The sequence below is a fragment of the Phalacrocorax aristotelis genome, chromosome 6 (genome assembly GCF_949628215.1).
Source record: "Phalacrocorax aristotelis chromosome 6, bGulAri2.1, whole genome shotgun sequence".
Taxonomy (NCBI): Eukaryota; Metazoa; Chordata; class Aves; order Suliformes; family Phalacrocoracidae; genus Phalacrocorax; species Phalacrocorax aristotelis.
The window spans coordinates 32060964-32082160 of NC_134281.1; the positions used below are offsets into that span (position 1 = coordinate 32060964).

The window sequence follows — 21197 nt, forward strand, 5'->3', positions numbered from 1 at the left end:
TGATAGCTTTTGGAATGTACCAGTTTCTAACCTCTCCCCATTTAATCCATATTAAATTGGAGCCACTGCCAAATGTATGTCATGTTGGCAATTTCTGCCTTTATGTTGGGCCTGAAAAGGGTTTGTGTGCCAAGAACTTAATGTGTTACTTTCTGCCTGTGTACCACATGCTCTAAAGTCTTGTCCGTGTCCTTAAACTGTAGAACCATGTCATTAATCTTCCCATCCTTTCTGGTGGGAATATCATGTACTGCCAAACAGCTGTTATGGGGCGGGGGAAAGTTTTCTTCTGTCAGTTTCTAGCAAACTTTTTTTTTTTCTTTCCTCCAAGAAACCATTTATGCAGCAAGATGAAACTACCTGGCAAGATTACTCCTAGATTATACCTACACCCACAAACATGTACCTGAAGGCAAAGAAATGTAGTTAACCTAATTAGAAACCGCAGTACACAGGGATCCAGCTGAAAGGAAGTCAAAAAGTTTTAATAACAGGAGCATTTATACAGAACAATATATCCTGGCAAGGCTAGTGGGGGGGAAAGGCTTTGCAAGAGAACTCATGGAGATTAGGAAACTAATGGAAATGTGGGGGTTTTCTTCACTAGTAGGATAATGCTAAGAAGAAAAAGTTAAGATTAATAATTGGAGAAATTCAAATAGAATTAAATCTCTGGCCCAGTTAAATGTATAAAAGAAGCAGTTCTTAGTGTGGTTTGTAGATGGAAAAACAAGGACCCCTATGGAGGATGTAGCAAAGCATCAGGAGTCTTTTTCCTAACGGATGTACCTAGTGTCAGGCATAAGGCGGCGGGGGTTCACAATAAAGGATAACAAAAAAACCCTGTTAAAGCTGTGAAGTACAACTATGGGCTTAATTCTGTTTCTAGATTATTCATTACTGCACATTTCCTTGGACAAGCATTAAAATAAATTGCTCACCATGCCCTCAGCTGGAGCGCTGGTTCCTGGACCAAAAGCCAGTGGAAGGACAACGAGCAGTGCCTTGCGGGCAGGCTCGATGGGCGAGGAGCGGTCAGGTAGGGCTGGGCTGGAGGTGGCAGGGGTTGGACACCTGACCCTCCATCCTTCCAGCTTCCCTTTAACAGCAGGTTGCTTCTATGCATTAAGTTTTGCCTTTATTTGGGTAATTGCTGGTATTTTAGGGTATTCGTATCTTTGCAGAAAGCTGACTGCTAGCAATCCACAAGAAGGGAAATGGCTTTACAGGAACACGCAATCTTTAGTTGTTTAGGGCATCCCTTAGCGTTTGTGCACCTGATAACTTGGCGTAGTCCTGCAACCAGTGCTTTATCTCCCACAGCTAGAAGGAAACTCTTGTTCTAGGTTTCACAGAAGATCTAGTAACTACTAAAAATGGGATTAGCTGCCTATGTTTTAGGTAGTTGATCCTGCTTTGGGGTAAGGGATTAGAGAGAGTTGAACCTTTTTGGGGTAAGACATGTTGTTCTTCTCAGCCCTGTATTTTATTATCGGTTTTGCTTGCTTTCACAAACAGAATAAATGTTGAAGTGGTTCTGACATGCTCTTTTCTAGAGATCCCCAAGCTGAGGGGTACTTCAAGGATGCTTGACCGCATCAGGCCTGTTTCTTACTCCCTGGAGCGAAACTGTGTTCCAGAAGAGGTTTTCCGAAGCCTGACCTGTGCCAGCAGTTCTCTTTACAGCCCAGAGTACTTACGGTCCCCACAAACCACCAAAATCCCAATGGGCTTCAGGGTGAGTGTGTTTCCATCTCCTGCTCTTCTCTGCCCAGAATCGTCTCTTCACTGGGGGCACATGTTCATTCCCTGTGCAAAAGGAAAGTTTGCTGACCTCGTAAGATAAATTCCAAAGAGCTGCCTTCCAGTCCCTGCAAAATGTGTTTGCACCCTGGTGCTGCTGTGAAGCCCTTGCCGAGGACGTTTTGTCCACCGGTTTCTTTAGGCCCAAGAGGGAAATAATGACACTGAGTTTGTTTAGACAGACCACCTTGACCTCTCCTGCTCCTTGGCACATTTCTTGCTGAGACGTGACGTCCACGTGTGCCTTGTCTGCAGGGCTGCCTGCAAACCCCAGATCGGCTTTGGCATTATCCTAATCGTCGGAGCAAGTTCAGACACCTGACAGACCACCCTGTCAGTTTGACGGGCGCTGGCAGGTAAGCAAAGAAGGGATAAGGAGCCGAGGGCAATGGAAAGACATTAGAGCTGGGAACGCAGAGCTAGATCTCTCCCTTGGTCTTTTTTTTTTTATGGTAGGTGGCTGTGCAGCCTCGCGTGGCTGGATGAATGGTCCAGCTGCCCCATCCAAGTTTGGGCTGGAGAGATTTGAGGGAACAATAAATAAATTAGTGGCTAAATAAGCAATTCTTGGAACTATCCTTCCAAAAGATGCTGGGCTCACAGGGATGCTCTGTGATCCACGATTAAGAAAAGAAGCTCTTCTAGCTTTAACGGACTTAGCAGGGAATAGCTTTACACTTCTTTGTAAATAAGCGATGCTGAACGGTGCTAGGAAGTGAAAAATGTTTTGCTCTTTATCAGACATTGGATAAGTATGTGATAGGACATTGGCAGCAAATGTGAAAAATGGATAGGCAATGTGAGGTTAATCTGCCCAAAAAACATTATCTCATCGGTCTTTTGTGGCCCAGGGGAGGGAGTCCTGGCCATAAGCCTGGCCTCAGGCTGAGCAGAACAAATATGCACGTGGCTTAGGCTGGCAGCATGGGAACAGTGGGTTGCCTTTGGGGTGTGTCAGTGTACAAGCTCTTTCCCTCTGTTTCAGGGATGTCTCTTACCTGTGTGACATTGTGACTGGGCAGGAAGCGAAGAAAGCAATGACTGGTAGAAGCCCTTCTACTAAGAATTGTCGGGACCGGAGAGGGAGCTGTGGTATGGTCCCACGTGCTCCTGTGAGTGCTGCTGTTCGGGTGTTTTTCTGTTTATCACTAGCTGGGAGAAGGGAGGTCCTCATACACGTCCCCTGATGTTACCCTGCTCCTAAAACTCACCAGCTCTCCTTGCAACTCCAGCCCCCCAGCTCCCGTGCCACAGTTCAATGTTAGTTGTTTTGATCTGCTTTCAGACATAGATGGCTTCTGTTGGGCTCTGGATGCATGGAGTGGGAAGGAAAAAAGCAGTGTGAAAAGCTTCCCTCTCCTGGCTGCCAGACCCACATCCTCTTTGGGAAGGAACTGCGAGTGTGTTCACATCTCTTGTGCTGACGTTTTGTGCTCTCTCTCTTTTCCATCCCTAGCGAGCAACCCTAGCAGATAGTCTGGTTCCCAAGGAATTTCACATTGTGAAGAACAGGGGAGTTTTGCCCTTGAAGTACTTTGATGAGTGAGTGCTTCCTGGTTTACAAGGGTTTGTCCCCAACTGTTCAGAGCGGGGGGATAAAGCGATGAGAGGCTGAGGATGTTGCCCAAATACACCCCTTGCTGTTGGGAAGGGGAGACTATAAAAGGGAGGTGGTGCAAACCTCATGCTAATGACCAGGCAATAGTTAACCCTGCAGAGTAGGTGACCCTCCTTTTCTTTGTCCCTGCTGCTTAGGGGTGGCTGAGGGAGAATTTCCTGTACACTAGTACTGCTTCTCAGGCGGGGTTCAGTAGTTGGACATGAATGTAGAAGCTGAAGTCTGGTTTGATCCCTTAAGGCAACTTTTGGAAGTTTTTGCTGCTGACTTTTTTTTTTTTTTTAATTAATTTATCTGTTTTTCTTTTGGAATTGCTTTCTGCCGTATAGCTGGGCAGGCTTTGGGTAGGTCTTACTCTCACTTTATGCTTATATAGACCTGCTAGCATCTTGAATCTGATCAGTCTGAGGATTTTGTTTGTTTGTTTGCATTTTTTTTTCAGGCTGTCAGATTTGAAATTAATTTACCAAGCCTTGCCCAGAAAAGGCTACTGAGACACACACACACACACACACACACATACGGTCTCTCCAGACAACTTACTAAATTAAAAGCACATTCTTTCTCATTGTTCAAGGATTAAAATACTGAGATCAGGAGTGAAATCCTCACGGCTTCTTTGCCAACATGATGTAACAGAACACTGTCTTATTTCAATGGTCTCCTGTGATCAGTCTCTGGGTGGATGCGATGTGGATATGTGGTGCTCTTCTGGCCCCACCTGTAACTTTTAAATCCGTTGGTCACTTCTTAGCCAAGTACCGTGAGAGGTCTTAAAGGGAGAAGGTTCCTACAAGATTTGTGGTGTTAGTGGCAAGAAGAAGGAGCTCTAGCTGGGGGAAAAGCTACAGAAGGTCTAATTCTCACATTAGGCTCTAGATGCTCCCACTGAAGAGCAACCCTGTAGACCCTTCTCTGCTTCTCCAACTTTCATCACCTTATACGTGGGACAAGGAGATTTAAGGAGGGAGTAGGATCCTGTAGCTAGCACTGGAAGAATTGCCTTGTAATCAAGTTCTAATGATTGTGTTTTGTTTCAGTAAATACACAACGCTGCTTGAAGACCGTGAAAAGAAACTACGGCTGTTCCCATCCATGTAAGTACTACCCTGCATGAAGTTGTTGTTGGAAAAATACCCAGGTGTTTGAATTTCATTTTCTGAGAAAATATCATAACATGCTATACAGACTAATGATGTGCCTTTTTCTTGTCTGTCAGAAAACCTTCTGGGAGGTTAGAGGTCATCCAGCTGATGAAGGTGATGGACAGCATGTTGGAAAAAGCTGGAGTAGACAAGCTAATCAGAGTAACAGGACCTTCACAGGTGGATAACTTGCTTGTGCCCAGATAACTTCCTTGTACCAGAAAAATAACATCCTGTTTTCCCCAGTGTTCACCCCTGCTGTGCTTAAACTACCTCCTAGTAGCTAGCTTCTGCCCAAGGCAGCTGTCTGTATGTGCTGTAATAACCAGGGGTTTCTTCTCCTGAGCTTCTCTTCATCTGATCCACAGAGAACAAACAGTTAGCTTGCTGGTGTAGGAAGTTATGTTTCTGGCAAAAATGCCAGAAATAATAATGCATTTGGCATTATTACTATGGAGAAATGAAGGAAGTAGCAGTCTCATCTCTTCACTGGGAGATAGGCTGCTGTGTTACAAAACGGGCCTTTGGAAACCTTCATACACCTAAAAAGCAGATGCCAAAGAACATTTGTACCTTGCTTGGCCTTGTTTTCTGTTATTCTTTCATGGTGGTGGAGAAGGATTTTTGAAAAATGTAGAGCGTTGCCTCATCAGGAACTCCAGATGGAGTTAGCAGAGAAGCTCCCATGGATGTTGATGGGAGGGTAGCCAGGACAGTGCATAACATATTTGAAAACAAACATGTGAATGCATGGAGGATGGATCTTTCCCTTCTCCTTTATACTTTTAGTAGTATTTTGTCCTCAAAGGGAAATATCCTTCAGAAGAAATGAGAGATCTGTGCTAACCTCTGTTGTTGAAGGAGCAGGCTGGTCAGGCTCTGCAAGACTGTGACTTTTCTCACCTGTTTTGCCAGCTGCACAACTTGCTGGAGCTGATGAAGGCAGAGCAGAACATCTACAACATTGTTTTCCATGAGCTGATTCGGCAGGTCAGCGTGGACTGTGTGGAGAGAGGACAGCTGCTTTCAAAGCTCAGGTCATCATTAGCCAATCCCCCTCTTGATTTATGGCAGTGTCCTTCCGCAAGCAGCATTAGCTATTGCAGATTGTTCCTAATGTCCTTGCCCAGCAAAGCTAGCCTGTCATGATGTAATTGGCATGGGGTCTGATGCCAGGAATTAAATAGGATTTCCCTGCCTAATTAACAACTGGGGCTAATGAGCCTCTGTTAGGTAACCTGGAGGCTGAAGTTGGTGGCACTGTCACCACAGTTGACAGTGTGGGCTCCTTGCTGGGGTGACATTCAGTGGAAGTTTTCACACATAGACTAGCTGGTACTTCCCTCATGGCCAGTGTTCCCATGCTCAGATTACCATTATTTGTAGCAATTAAATTGTTCCAGAGTGTTTAAAATCCTCAATCCAAACACTCAAAAGATTGCCTTCTAGATAGCCTCTGTGCAGTGAAAGGAAAGGGTCTTCAGGGGGAGTAAGAGAGATCTGTACTCTCAGGGAAACACCCATTTTTACTCCTTTTACTGCAGGCAGAGGTACGTGGGTCTCCTGGAGCGGATTCCTGAACAGATGAAGACTCTCTACAAAAAAATGATGGCACAGCAGTTGGTTGACAGACATATTACAGAACAACTACTCTATTTTAAAGAATCTGTTGAAGAGCTGGCCAGGTCTGAATCCTGCCTGATCCTAAGAAATTACCTCAATGCCCTAGGCTTAGTCTGTTGCTTTCATTTGGGTTTCTAATCTTCCTCCCATAGGAGAAGGAAGATAGTGTTATGATTTGAAGCAGAGCTACAGAGACCACACTGGAGCCTCCTCACACTCTCACTGCACCCTTTTAGTGCCAAATAATGCCAAAGCCACCTCCTTTCCTTAGCACACTGGAGGTTCATTGGTGGGGAGCTGCAAAAGGGGGCTGTTGGAGCAACATGTGTGCATGGGTCGAGGAGGTCTTTGAGATGCCTTTCACCCCTACAGTAAAATGATTGCGTTCCAGGAAGAGAGCCCTGCACGATAGCATAGGGCCTGCCAGTCTGCGTCTGCCAGAGTAGAGACCTTTGGGTTGGGCTAAGTTGCTTTAAGTCTGTTCCCTGCTTTTTCAGCGAGCTGTACGAGGTACAAGAACATGACCACAAGGTGACCAAAGAAGCAGAAAACGCTCAAGAGGAGCTAGTTACAGGCATGCAGGAGGCTAAGGCAAATGCAAAGTAAGTTGTTTTCAAAGTTGACATTGGGAGATTTCTGCAGCACGCTGGTTTCATTCTCTTGGGGTTGTTGGGAAGGAGAGGTGAGGGATGATTTCCTTCTGGGGAAGAGAGCTTGGCTGTTTATGACAGATGCTATTATTTTGCTGTAAATGCTAAACCCCTCAAAAGGATCAAAAGCTGTTCAAAACACTTCTAGTTTTATGTCATGAGAGTTGCATTTGTTGCTCAGGTGTTGGCATTCCCTTTTCTTCACCCCACGTTCACAGCTGCTGAGCTCTTCATAGTCTAGCAGAGCCTGCAGCTCTGAACTTCTAAGAGCTTCTGAGAGATTCTGTGGGAATCTTCAGATACCCACCACCTAAATCCCTGATTTCCTAGGTATCAGAGTTGTGGTGCTCAGGCACACAGATTCACTTACAGATACTTGTATTCATGCTGAATATAAGTCGCAATGGACATATCAACAGAAAGGTGTTGTAGGGGCTTGGGGAAAAGGACCTGTGAATTTACAGGCCATGTGGGAGGTGACTGAGGAAGGAGGAAGGAAGAGGAAGTGTCTAAGAAAAGCTTTAGGAATTGGGAGAAGAACAGTAAACATGAATGAGAAACACAGGTGAACATATTTCATTGACTTCCCCTTCTTCTAGCCTTTTGGAAGAGTATCGGGAGTTATACAAGTTACAGAGAAGACGACTGGAAGAGCAAATTCTGCTGCTAGCACGAGAAAGAGACGTTTGGAGCTCAGCTGCATGTGACCTGGCTCTGAAGGTAGGTGCGGGAGATAAGTCATGCATTGCAAGGTATAAGCCATCATAGCCAGCAGTCTTGTTCCAAGGGCAGTTTTCATCTCAAAGAACACTTTTGTTCAATACGATTGGGTAGTAACATACCTCATACGCGCCCTGACCTCATTTCCTGAGGTCTGTTGTATTTCACGTGTGGGTTTTTTCAAATGGAAACCAGTTAATTCACACAGCATGTTTGGTATGGATTGCCAGGTTCTGTGCAGGAAGATCTTCTGTGAGATTAATATTTCCATTCAGATATGGGTTTGACTGAAGTTTTCTATTCCTCATACTTTAGAATTTTGTACCCAGATTCCTCACAGATCCTCAAAAAACATCATTCTTGGTTAATTCTGTGCTTTCTTGTTTGTGTGTCTCCCTTGTTTGCAATCTCCTACTTTATCCTATTCAAGTTTAAAATCTGTTAGCAGGACTTCTGGGGCTGTCTGGGAGATGAGAAATTTATTTGTAAGGAAAGCAGACTCAACTCTTTGAGCTCCATTTCACTGATGGTAAAGGTCCCATGTTAACGTCAGCTGTCAGTCCTCTCGGAAGAAAACAGTGCAAATAATAATGTTTTTTTTTTCAGATAGCAGACAGAAACCAGCTCACATTGGTTCGCAGGCTCTATGTTAGTGGAAAGACACTGACCAACGTTCTCAAGCATTTCACTGTCCTCTTGGCCTCAAAGGTAAGGACCTGCCTGGGATGGGCACCTGTTCAAAGTGTTTGCATGCGTGGTTTATGTAGCTCTATGGTTCTCAGTAAATCATTCAGTACTTTGGCTGTTATTTGAACTTTCAAGTGTTGGTCTAATTTCAAACAAGCATTAAAATTTGAATGAGTTCACTCCCTGCTTTTCTCTCATTACTCCATATCCCCTCTTCTCTACCTCAAACTTTTATTTTTCCCGTTTCTCCTTTTTCTTTGTAGCTTTATTCCCTCTCCCCATTCCTTCTCAATAAAACCAAATCGTATCCAGCCTAGTGTAATTTTGCCCTTGTGTATAGGGCTGCATGCTATCTCAGTAGCATATAAGCAGCAAGGAGTCAAGCACTCAGTTCTGGCATGCCTGGGGAGGTGAGCCACCCTAGTCCTGTGTCAAAGGTTTTGTGAGGGCTGTGCTGTGGAATTACAGACGTTTCCCAGATCTCCGATACAAGTGTATCTCAAAATAGCTAGGGCAAAGGGAGAATTTCTCTAACTTGGATCAAAACAATCACAAAAGTGCCTTATCCCACTCTCTTGCCCACTGCTTGCAGGACACAGAAGACCTGGCTGATCTGCAGGAAGAGATCGAGCAGTTCAGGGAGAGGTTGAGTCGTGTTGGAGCGGAAATAGAGCGTTTCGAGGAGTCTAGCCAAAGAAAACTGCAAATTGTCTGCAGCAGCCTCAACAAGCGGTTTCAGTACTTCCATAGCAGTGACTTGTGAGTGGCCCAGAGGGACCAGGGGTAGCAGTCAACTTCCTCAACCTTTTTCTTGTGCCAGTAGGTCTCACTGGACTCTCAGGTGCAGTGAGATTTGGTGCAATTTACACGTCTCTTACTGCTCTGCTTTTCTGCTTGATGCATTTATTTTGATAATCAGGTCTATAACAGTAATGTGATGCTGTGTGTTTGTGGTTGGTTTCAGTGGGGCAAGGATTGTACCCTCCTGCTGCGAACCAGAGTGTCCATTTTGCAGCTGTCATTACTATAAAAGAGTTCTTCTATTTAGTTGATTCATTTTACCTTGAACGGGCATGCATTAATGCTTTAATAGACTGTTCAATTCTTTCATGTACAGATACAAAATGAGACTCTGAGACACATGATGTTTCAAATCCAAAGTCATTTTGTATGTTAAGGTGATTATATTTTGCAGGCCTTTTAGTTCATTGTGAGATGTTAAATAAAACAAAGCATAAATGCAGGTACAAAATGCAGACATATACATAGTGTGTACATTAACAACAGAACACTTTATAGATTTCAATCATTGAGTTAATAATCATCTCTGAATTTTCAATATGTGCTTGCTTGAATTTAATTTTCGTCTTTGCTGGAAGTAACTTATTTTCTTCACTGACACCCAGTGTTTGTATCATGTTGCGTGAGAGAAGAAAAATCTCTGAGTAGGGCCTTGTGTTTTTTACTTCTCTTTCAAGTTACAATTTTTATCACAGACTCGGTATGTGTAGAGTATATACCTTGACTCTTGGTTTTACCTTGGCTAGTAAAGGAGTTTTTCCTCTCATCCCTTCTTTTCCTCTGCTTTAGCTCCTCTCTGATGAATGAAAACCTACTGGAAGAAATCCTACAGGATGTCAAGAACTTAATAAATGTAAGATTTTTTGGGGTTGTACATATTATCGAGTGGTATCTGCTCAGCAAATTACCATGTGTTAGCTGAGACACGGTGAGCATCTATGCCCATCAGAAATGTGAACGAAAACACATCAGTTCAAATCTTTTGTGCTGAAGCTTTAGCTAAGAGTCTACACATGAGAAGTTATAGTTGACCAATACCGTAGTTCAGCCAGTGCATTAAACGTAGTTGTGTGTTTGAGCACTGTCTGACCTACAGCTCTGGTGACTGATAAATGATATTAATCCACAGAAGCCCTCAGAATTGTCACGGATAAGTTTCCAACTTACTGTGCTATCTACTCGCCATGATATCTTTACACTCATGGATTCCTCACACTTCCTTTTACCTGATTTCCATCACCTTTCTATTGCTGCCAAGGGGTGGTCCAACTCTGGGGGCACGGCAAGCTTGCTACTTTTCTTTCAGATGCTAAAAGAAGACCTAGAGCAGTACGGAGGGGAGGTGCAACTAAGAAAGGCTGAAAGTCTCAGGAGCACTGCCAGCCTGCAGGAGCACTGGATGGAGCTGGGACAAACACTGCTGAATCGACACAGGGACTTTGCTGGAGCATTGCCTCCACAGCACGCTGCCCTGGAAGAAATAAACCAAAGGGCGTGTGAACTCTACCAGCAATACAATATAAGGATAAGTGGGAATAATGGTAAGGCGTGACCAATTTTGCAGTTTAGGTTTTCCTTGGGGATGACAGGAAAGTAGCAGATAATACAGGACCAGCTGACAAAATCTCTACTGGCTTCTTCCAAAGCTAAAGTATGACCCCCAGATATGTGCTGGGAACCAAGAACATTGAAAGGATAAACTCCAAACAATGTGACTTGCAGTCACATGTAGAAAGAATATCTGAAATTTTAAATGTGATACAGTGCAAGGAACATGCAATGCAGATATGACACAGGGAAGTCACGTGTTATGTTCAGAGGGAGTGTGGGCACTTTGTGATTATGTAGATAATGCATGGAAAAGAAAATGTCAAAGGAAAGAATGAATGTTTAAAATGTAAAGTAGAACATCGCTTTGGAGATCACTAGCCAGGTAACACTGTCTCAGAGGGTAATACTTTATTACTTTATCATTAACACAAAGCTATCTTAATCTAGATATTGAATGATCTTGATAATAAAGTATGTAAATAAATGTTTTCTTTGCTCATATAAAGTTACCATGTCCTGTGTAAGACAACAAACATATGTTGGGTAATTTGCAACTAACCTTTTCAACCTTTGTCTCTGCAAGAGCTTGACTCATTTCTGATTTCAGAACTGTTTCCTCTCCAGTGTTTTTTTTTTTTTTAATCATCTTATTTCCTTTTAGCAGACTAAAACTAAACTGAACATGTGCTGTCAGGAACTGCTACTCATATTTGCTAAGCTACTTCTCATACTGTCACATTGTTCTTTCACTCAGGGTTATCCTGTGCTTTTGCCTACATTATCTTATGAAACATGTTATATTTCAGCCTACTAAAGGAGATGAGATAGAATGGTAAGCCTGGCCATCCTAAGAGACAGCAAAAGGAATTAAGTATTCTTGGTAGTTCTCATTAGAATGTGAGAGAAAGAAGGAGGAACAGGGCCATAATTGGCCAGACACCAGTATGGCAAAAAGTTATCAGCAGATTATCAGAAGTCTTGATATTTAGTTGTGGTCTGAACAAAGGGCTAGGCAGCACAGCACAGATACCTCATCCAAAACTGTTTCAGCCAGTAAAGTCCAGAAAAGGGGATTTTTGCTTATTGTAACAAAGGCTTTGGGAACTGGGCCACAGGAAAGGTATTCTCTTGATCCATACAAGGCAGCATATTTTGAGTGGCTTGGATTCATTTTTACATGTAATTTACAATGTAATGACTTTTCAGTAGAAAAGACAAGGTATCTTTTCTCTTTACATTGGCTTTTTGGCAAGAAACAGTGAAAACAAAAGATATTATAAAGAATAGGTAAAAGACAATACTGAGAACACGGTAATTTTGTCGTGTAAGGCAGTGGCTGTCAGTTGCCTGAAGTGTTTATTGTCTTCTGAAGTCTGATTACCCAATCTCAAGCAGCATGTGTCTGAAATACAAAGGATTCAATATTTGATGACAAGGATTAGACATGCAGAGAGAACAAATGAGATATGAGATTGTTTTAGAAAATATATGAGAGGACTTTTTATGAAATCTATAGGTTTGCCTCAAGGTCTTTGCTTTTATTCAGTCTTCCTTGATCACCTCTTAAAGCCTTCACTGTGTCTGTTTTTGTGAGAATAAGATGGTTTTGACTCTGAAATTGGCACTTGGGACTAGAGTGACCTTGCCAGTAAGCTCCAGTTAGGTATTCTCTTTTGCTGGGGACTTGATTAATTTTATAAGACAAATGCAATGGCACAGACAGCCTTCCCAAAGCAAGCTGCTACTTAATAAGGATCCAAAATACTGTGTAAGGGCTAATATGGCCAAATTTACACGTAAGTGATCAGAAGTGACTGTTCTCCCTCATTCCATGCCCTCCTGGGACCTTCCTCGTCTTTCCTTTTAAGCTGACGGCGTATGGCAGGAAAATGTAAACAATATTGTTCCTACCACTTCTCCTTGGCCTCCTGGTCATTAAAAACTAATGCCTGGTTGTGGAACTCCTATCGTGTGCTCTGAAAGGCTCCACCCTGCAGAGGGGAGCCTCCTCCATTTGTTACCAGTCTGGACATCCCAACACTGCTTCATTGCACTTCTCCCTGTACAGAGGAGAAGTTAACCAGTTCTACCACACAGCCATACAGTGGGGAAACCGAGCCATGCATCAAAATCATTGAAATATTAAAAAACTTGTCATTGCCACCATGTGCTTAACATGCTATCATTGCTACAAGATGTCATGGAGGCCAGGACCTCACCAGGATTTATAGAAAGTTTAAACACTGAATATCAAAAGCAATCATTGTTACATTTCAAGCATTTCCCCAAGAAACAGAGAATATCCATCAGCGTGTGCCAGAGGAGGGAATGCACAAGTAATTTCCTACCCTGTCCAGGCATTTTATGCAATTGTGCATATCATATCACCTGCATCTTTGAAGAATTGGATTGTAACTACAAAGCCGTTTTAAAAAGAGTGATATTAAGCCTTTATGCAATGAGGGAGCCAAATCTGTCAAGACAAGAAGGACAGTCAGGGCTTCAAATCAAGCCAAATTTCTTTCAGGTTGCTTTGAATTCAGTGCTTACTAAACAGCTCATTTTTAGTCCTAAGTACAGACAGTTCCCACATAGGCTGTTCATCCCTCTTGACATCCATCTTTGAACTCAGCTTTGGTTTTATTGGCTGAATTTAAATTAAAGGTTCATATTTTCTTTGCCCACAGGCACAGCTAGGTTTTTGACAGTCTTGGTGAACAGTATGGAAGATTGGTTATTCAAGGTGCAAAAGCTGAAGAGAGGTTCTGACATGCACAAAGCTGAGCTGCAGGCATTTTACCACAAGATTCCTGTGTGGCTGGCCCAGGTGGATGCAGTGATGAGCAGCATAGGCTACAGCCAGTTGCATGAAGCTGAGAGTGATAAGAAACCACACTTCCCGTAAGGACAGAGGTGTTGATTGTGTCTGGGCTGGCCTTGTGTGTTAAACAACACTCATAAGAAAAGGGAAATGTTCTTTTGTGGGAGCACTGGTGCAGTGGGATAAATGATCAGCTGAAGCGTTAAGATGATTGGCGACTGCCTTTCATTTGCTTTGATTTGGCAATATCTGTGGAAACAGTTGGTGGCTTCAGTATCGCTCCTGGAGCATCACCACCTCCCTCAGAACCGCCACCCGGTTTGGAAATCTTGACATTTGAAGAAAAACGAAAATGTGATTACAGTCAGATTTGTGGGGGCATGTTCGTCTTCATGGTGCTCCATTGCCTTTGGTAAATATCATCAAGAAATAAATCATTTGCGGAGCACATGCATGACGTATATGTAAAAGACTAGCAAATGCCAAGTTTGCCCACAACTATAGCATTAGCAAAAAAGCCTGTGTCATGTTTCCAGCATATGGTGTACTAAAATAGGTTGTCTTCCTTGAGTTGGGAAGTAAAAAGTATCTTTGAGACAGGAGATCCTGGGGTCTGGTGCACTAGAGGTTACTTTGTTTCTGTATTTGGTTTTTTTTTCAGGGTGGTACCTAGAGAATTTTTTCAGATGATTCAGCGATGGGTTTTGTCCATGAATAATGAGGTTGAGAAGAACATCACACATCTTAATGAAAAAGTAAGTGTAAGCCTGAAACTGCTAGGGGTAAGAGCACTATATCTAGTATTCAGTCTTTCCTTTAATTTCCATCTGGCCAGAGAACAGTTGTGAGGAATGCTTGCTTCTCTTTTGACACTTTTGAGCTGAGTTGTGGCTTTTGTCTTCCAGCCAAAGGAGCAGAGCAGAACTCCTCTAAAAATAGCTGAAAGGTCTCCTATACAGTGCATGAGCACAATTTTATTGTTTCATCTTTAGCAAGCATTTCCTCTGGAATAATGTTGATATTTCCTGTTCAGAGAGCTGTTGTGGCTGCTAGCTCTCTGTAGTTTTACTTCTTTCTCCCAGTATTGAGAATAGAGGCTCTCACTATGCATTTTTTAAATGTTCTGTATGTGTGATGTGTGATTTTTGGTTTCCCACTGAATTCTGGACATGACAGAGTGCCACATGGCTGATAAGCAGCATGTGATCCTAAACAAGAACTGGGAGAAGGCTAGATCCTTAGGAGGAAAAGATGCATTTGGAGTGAATATGGGAGTTAAAATGGTAAAAATAAATGCTTATGTCATCAGGTCAGTTTGTAAATTAGGTAGGACATTGTCTGAAGTCAGTGCATTTCTTGTAAGTCTACTTGGCAAGACCAGTCATTTATTACTGGTTTAGATTTGCTCTGATGTTTTGTGCAGGTGACTGAACTGCACAGAAACCTGACCCTGTGGCTGGTGAATTTGCTGAGGCACATGACAGCAGACCGCTCATCCTGGGAGTGTCCCCAGCGGCAAGAGCCAGGCACAGAGATGGATGAGGAACTCAGACTTATGGGGGCTTGTAAGCTGCAGCACGAAGCTGAAGAGCTGGTTGCAGAGATGGCCAGACTTTCTGGTTCTATAGTCAGGTATCAGCAGAGGTTTTCAATTTAATCTAAGGGGGTTTTCTCAAGAATAAAATGTGTAGTGTGCGTATTGACAGATACAACCAATTTGGGTGTCCTTGGATCTTTTCCCAGGTCGTAAATGGGCCTTACCTGAATTTGTAGGGAGCCTAATAAGACAGGAACACCCAAATAGAATGGTGGCAGTGCCTGCTTTATACCTAGTACTGCTATAAAACATGCTGGCATCTGTGATTGCAATGGGCTCTGCCCACGCTTCTGAGGATGACCTCCATAGGAAGTAGGGGCAGTACAGGCAGCAAGTCTGCAGTCCAGGTCATCTGGAGCAAAGCCTCCACCTGATTCATTATCTGTGCTCACACATCCTCTGTGGGTTAGTACAGCACAGGCATGGACAAGCTGTCTGGGGGGTCATTGTGTGAGCGGGACTGGTGAGGATTGCTCCTCTGGGGACTTCTCTAGTGCAGAGGTCTACAGATAGCTCCTGTACCTTGCTGATAGCAACTGGCTCCTGACTGAAGGGTCCTTTCCAACCTAAATGACTCTGTGATTCTAGGTATATGAGGGCACTCCTGTAGGGCTGATGACATTCTGCATCTTTGCAGCTGCTGCCACGAGATTGTCAATGCAATTGTTCAAAAGAAACGGTCAGAGACAGATTTAGAAGCTGATTTTGAGCTGGAGGAGCTGAATAAGATCAAGGTAAAAGGTGCCTGTGTTTCCAGCTGACTAGATCTGGGGTAGATGAGACTGCATTTACTTTGTAAAAGGTAGACAAAAATGTATGTGAGGGTTTCAAGGAGGAGGAAGACTCCTGCTACTCCAGTGGGTTGCCCTGTTATACCCCCAAGTTCCCTACTGACTCTGCAGTCCTGGAAAGCAGATAAACCTGAGTCAAGTCATGTTCATATCTTCCTTTCCCTGTTTTGGGGTACAAATGAACAAATCTCACAGGACTGTCTTGCGAGATTTACTCCATTTGAGTGGCAGTAGATTTGCCTCTGGTTCAAAGCTCGTCAGAGCCACCTACATCCAGACTTGAGTGATACTTAAGAGTTCCTGGAGGTGCTTGGTGCAATATACCTTTACACAAATGCAGCTGAAACTTTTAGCAGTCAGCTGACCTACCTGTTGCCTCCTTATTCTACACTTGCATGTAAAGCTCTTAATTGTCACCACTGTCATTACCAGTGTTTAGCTGAGCTTTGCCTGTGCTTTAGGAATGCAAGAGGTAGACCTTTCCTGAAAGCCCAGGGCTTCTTTGAGCACAGGGCAAATGGCGTTGCTTCAAGGAGTGTAAGAAGATTCTCTGCAGGGATTGAAAATACTCACTCTTCTGTTCTGCATTACCTTAGTCAGTGAAAAATTAACTCCTGGGATTTACACTCATTTCTACCCACGTGGGCTGGGGCAGTGGCTGTGACAGATGTTCTGTGCTGGCCTGAGGAGGAGTGTGTTGAAGGATTTAATTGGTGGGAGTGATTAGCTGGTGACAGATGCCATGTCTGAAAGCTTGGAGAAATGTGTCTTCCTTTTGCCTTGTAGGGTAAGGATGGAAGGGTCCAGGTAGGCCCCTTCTTATAAATAAAGACAGAAAGGTAGAATTACTTGATAGACTGAATATGATAACATCTTTTTTTTTTTCTGTTCAATAATCCCTGAATAATCATTTTCTGTTATGTCTTCCCAGACTGAGTGCTGTAATTGGATTCAAGTGTGTAGTCATCTCCTTTCAGAGATGAAAGGCACTCCGGTCTCCTTTCTGGATTTAGAAGAACTGAGAAATCTCTTTGGATCAGAGGTATACACAGATTGCATTTGCTGTTCTGGGTTGAACCATGCTGAATTAAGGTCTGCTTCAAAACTTTTCCTTAGGGAAGCCACTGCAGTTCCATCTAAGGGAAGGTTTCACATGGAGACCTCCCCGCACTCAAAGCGGCAGCTAGAACTATGAGGTGTTATGATTGTAAACTGGTTAAAAATCACAGTGCTTCTTGGGAGGGCATGTCTGAGGCAAAAACCAGAGCTTCAGTGGAGACAGGAGATTTTACCCCACTGGTAGATCAGTTCCGCATAGCGTGTGATAGCTTTTGCCCCACCTATTGGGGTGGACTTTGGCTGGAATGCTGGTGGTTGCCTTGCCCAGAAGATCAGGCTGACTTCTAGTTTAATTCCTTATGTGGCTAGATGGGTATCTCATCACAGGCTGCCTGTGTCAATTAGATGCGTTTTATAGATGGTTGGACTAGCATTGGCCTAATTTCGTATGAAACAGGCTAAATTCACATGATGAGGAAATGGATTTAGATTTATTGTCTTGAACAATTTGTTTGCGTCAGTTCTGAACTCAACCCCCAGGCAAAGTGGTGATGTTCATGGCTTTGTGTACAGCCAGTGCTGTAGCTCACAGGCTGCCCCTCTTTTTCTCTGTGCCATGGCCTATACAAAGCAAGTATGCCACAGTGGGTCCTGCTTATGTAATGTTCAGTAATTAGCATACTCATTTGTGATTTGAAATAGATTAATACTTAGGACCTCCTAGGTGGCTGGTGTGCAAGTCTAAATATGTACAAGAGAAAGTCAGGGACCAGTTAGCTTTGCCTAGGTTATTTGGATGGGCAAAGAGAGCGTGCTAGTAAACCCATCCTTATGGTGCCTTACAGGAATTGCAGTTGAAGCTTAAGCTTAAGGACAGTATCATTTCTTCAACTCAGGAAAAGCTTGAAGCTGAAGATGCCAACACCTGTAGGAAACCCATAACAGAGGAAGAAACATTAGAAGTAAAGGAGGAAATTACTATTATGCAGGTGAGTGTAGTAGCGGCAATATGCTACTTTCAAGCAGGGCCTTTTTATTTATTGCTTAGTGTATGCACTGTGAAACATGGCTTTACTGCCTTGAATGCCACTAGGCTAGTGGCATCTCCTATTTCTTGTTCCTTTTCTCTCAGCAGCAGCCAGGTGCTGGTATGGATTATCTGACTGAGGAAAATGAAGCTACTGCAGACATGATCAGATATGTGGGGCATGACTCCAACATCCACCTCAAGTCTCTGAAGTCAGACATCATTTCAGTTACAGGGGTAGGAGTCTCCACTACACCAATGCTTTTAGCCTGTTGGCAGAGATTTAGAGCTGGTTTTTAGCTGTCTACTCAGACTCTGAGACCCTGTTTAACACTTGTGTCAGATCTTCTGGGGCAGTGGAAGGTGCTGGTGTTCTCTCTGATTCCTCTCTTCTTGCACCTTTAAATAATTGTTAGCACAGTTACCACAGCTGCAATTTGTACTCCTGACCTATGCATTACTGCCGTGGCCCTGAGACTTCTGTGGGACCAGTAATAGGTGATGTGTGCGGTCTGAATAAGGGTTATCTGCAGAGACTGGGATGGGGAAAATGGTGAAATGGTGCTGAACACATGGTAGGAGTTGAAGAGTGTTCAGAGATTCAGGGAGATCCCACAACAACAGGGAAGCAAGAAGTTCAGGTTGTTTTGGCCTCCTAGGTCCTCATTTTCTCCACTTGCCTTTGCGATGGTACTTTTTTGTAAAGTTGCTCTTCAGAAGTCATAAGGGCCTGCCTTTTCCAGTTTGTCCCTAGCCAGTCAGTCATCCAGAGTGGAGCCTAGAGGATTTGTGGATCTTTAGCAAACTGTCGCTGGATGGTCCCACTCCTTAGGTGTGCTGCACTGCTGAGTGTGCCTTGCCCTTCACACTTTAGAGGTGGGCAGGTAGTGCAGAGTGACAGTGGGAGATGCAGGACCATTTCTTTATGGTCCTTCTGTTTTACAGAAATGAATCCTTGGAAATCACAGTTACCTCCCAAAGCTTAGAGTAGGAGCCTTTTAACAGTTGCTTTTACAGAAAAACCTTGGTTGTCTTCAGATGAAGAAAACTGACTTATGCCTGTTGGACCCTGTGAGGAGCTGCCTCTTTCTGTTTTCTGAATATTGTTTTGTTGTTTCTTTCACTCCTGGTCAGGCTACAGCCATCTCCAACCTCTGTAACCCAATGAATGCACCAGCCACCCAAGGCTATGAGCCAGTGAGAGTTTCATGTCTGAGTCAGGAAAGTATTTTAGTATATTTTTATGCCAAGATCAGTTCAGTGCCTGAACTAGCCCCTGATTTTACACATTTTGCTGATACTGAGCTCTCGTGTGTGTTGTGACTGTGCAGAGACACCAGCACCAAACTAAGCACATGCTGCAGATGAAATGCTGCACTGTTGGTTTCACGTTCACTTACAGGAGGTTTTGCTCTTCCCCAACCAGAGGGAGATGACTGCCACCAAGTGGTCGACTCCCTTTTCTCAGAAAGAGTTTGAAGCTCTGGCAGTGCTGGAACATCTGCAAGCGCAGCTCCTGTGAGTACTGGAGGCATGGGCCGGGCAGGGTTCTGTCCCAGGCAAGGGGCTGTTCTGCCCTCTGACAAGGTTCTGTTTCATCCAATATCTGTTGGCTTAATTTTTGGTTTCCTTCCATTCCGATTGTCTTGGGCCATTGACTGTGACTTATGTTAGCTGAAGACATGACCCATGTCAGCTCTCCTTCGTCTGTCTGCAGATTTTCCATTTTGTGTACTCATGAGGTACGTTGCAGAGGTACTCATGATGGTTTTCTGCCAGACTTCTTAATGCTTCAGGACCTAGTAGCACTTACAGGGTGCTATGTGAGCGCAGCTGAGCCCTGTCAGGGACTGCTAGTGCTCAGGAGCGTGGTGGGCAAACAGTGTTGCGCCTAAGTGCAGGGAACACAATGAATGGATGCCCAAGTGGCTCTGTGCAGAACCACATTAGGGTTTGTGTTTGGTAGTGACTTCTCCCATGCTTAAGCAGGCTTAGGCACTCTGAGTTACGTTCCCTCATACTTCTTGTTTTGTCTGTGAGCTTGCTTATTCAGGGTAAGCCCATCTCATTAGCCTTGCTAATAGAATTGACTGTGCTCCATATTTATCCTGGCACAATGAAGATCAGCATCTCACCCTTTACTAGCAAACACTGAGTTTTCAAATTAATTCAATTTGCATGGTTTACACAGATGTACCACAAAGCCGTTTACAGATCTTTTAACAATGCCCTTGTCTGAAACTATGAATGTGTTTTATAGTCAGTTAATCCTACTGAACACTTCAGCTTTCTAAATCTTTTTTAGGTATCCTGCCAACAGCTGCTTAGATTTCAGGTTTTGGCATCATCTTTACTTCTGTGTTTCAGAGAAACAGAGATCCGTGCTCAGAATGCAGAGAAAAGATCTGAAAGTCTTGAAGACAAGCTGGAAGAAGCTCTGCAGAGAATCAAAGAGCTGGAGTGTGAGCTGGAGAAAGAGGGCAAAGTCACCCCAGAAGCAACGCACAAAGAAGGGCAGGGTAAAGAGAATCAATATTCTGAACTCTCTCCTAGACTCAGAGAGGAAAGCAATCTTCAAGGACGCCTCACTCATCTCCCATTTAGTGCAGGACCCTCTCCTCCTGGGCACAATCTAGGGTTTTGTCAAGAGATACAAGATGTGGAGAAGGAGAGAGAATGGGAATTAAAATTTCTTCCCTTAGTCCTTCGGTGTGTCCTATCTCTTTCATATCAGAGCAGAAGGAGAGGCTAAATTTTTTGTTAAGAATGTGATACCCTGAGTACATTTTTACTCCTGCAGTATTTTTAATAGCTTTGGTTTGTTGTTTTTTCTTTCAGAAAAATATTTCCAAGACGACATCTCAGAAGTCGGGCCCTGCTCAAGTCCCAAAACTTCTAACTCTAGCCAGTCCAAGGGATTGAGGAAAAGCAAATATTAAAGAACAGCAATGCCTGAGTAGTTTCTTAGTGCCCATTCATAGCAGCATCTCACGCCTCATCCACTGCCTTACTCCTTATCCACTAACCTGACATCTCTGTGTGCCACCTCAGCATTTATGCTGTTGTTCTAGCTGGCTCTCTCAGTTCCACCTCTGTCTTGCTTGTTCTCTACTACTTCCCACAGCTCTAATATCTTTATGCCTTGTCTTCCTTGTAATACCATTGCTACTTCAACTTTCTCCTACCCCCATCTCTCCTGCCTGTGTGCCCTCCTCCCCTCCCCTAGCCATGTGCTTGCCTCCTGTTTGTGTTCATCAATACCTTCTTGCCACTCCTATCTCATCCTGCCTCATCCCTGTCAGAT

General features: G+C 43.7%; 1 protein-coding gene across 1 annotated transcript; it reads left to right on the plus strand.

Moving 5' to 3' along the window:
• Positions 1-942: 942 nt before the first annotated feature.
• On the plus strand, positions 943-21068 carry AXDND1 (axonemal dynein light chain domain containing 1). The gene is given in 25 exon segments (XM_075096893.1): positions 943-1039; positions 1557-1738; positions 2059-2159; positions 2789-2915; positions 3260-3345; positions 4462-4518; positions 4641-4746; positions 5482-5603; positions 6111-6251; positions 6687-6791; positions 7439-7559; positions 8166-8267; positions 8839-9005; positions 9837-9915; positions 10306-10588; positions 13286-13499; positions 14081-14174; positions 14843-15051; positions 15654-15750; positions 16739-16849; positions 17640-17855; positions 17999-18130; positions 19320-19411; positions 20261-20412; positions 20732-21068. Coding segments are annotated over 25 exon segments (3294 nt in total). The 3' UTR covers positions 20833-21068.
• The last annotated feature ends 129 nt before the right edge of the window (positions 21069-21197 follow it).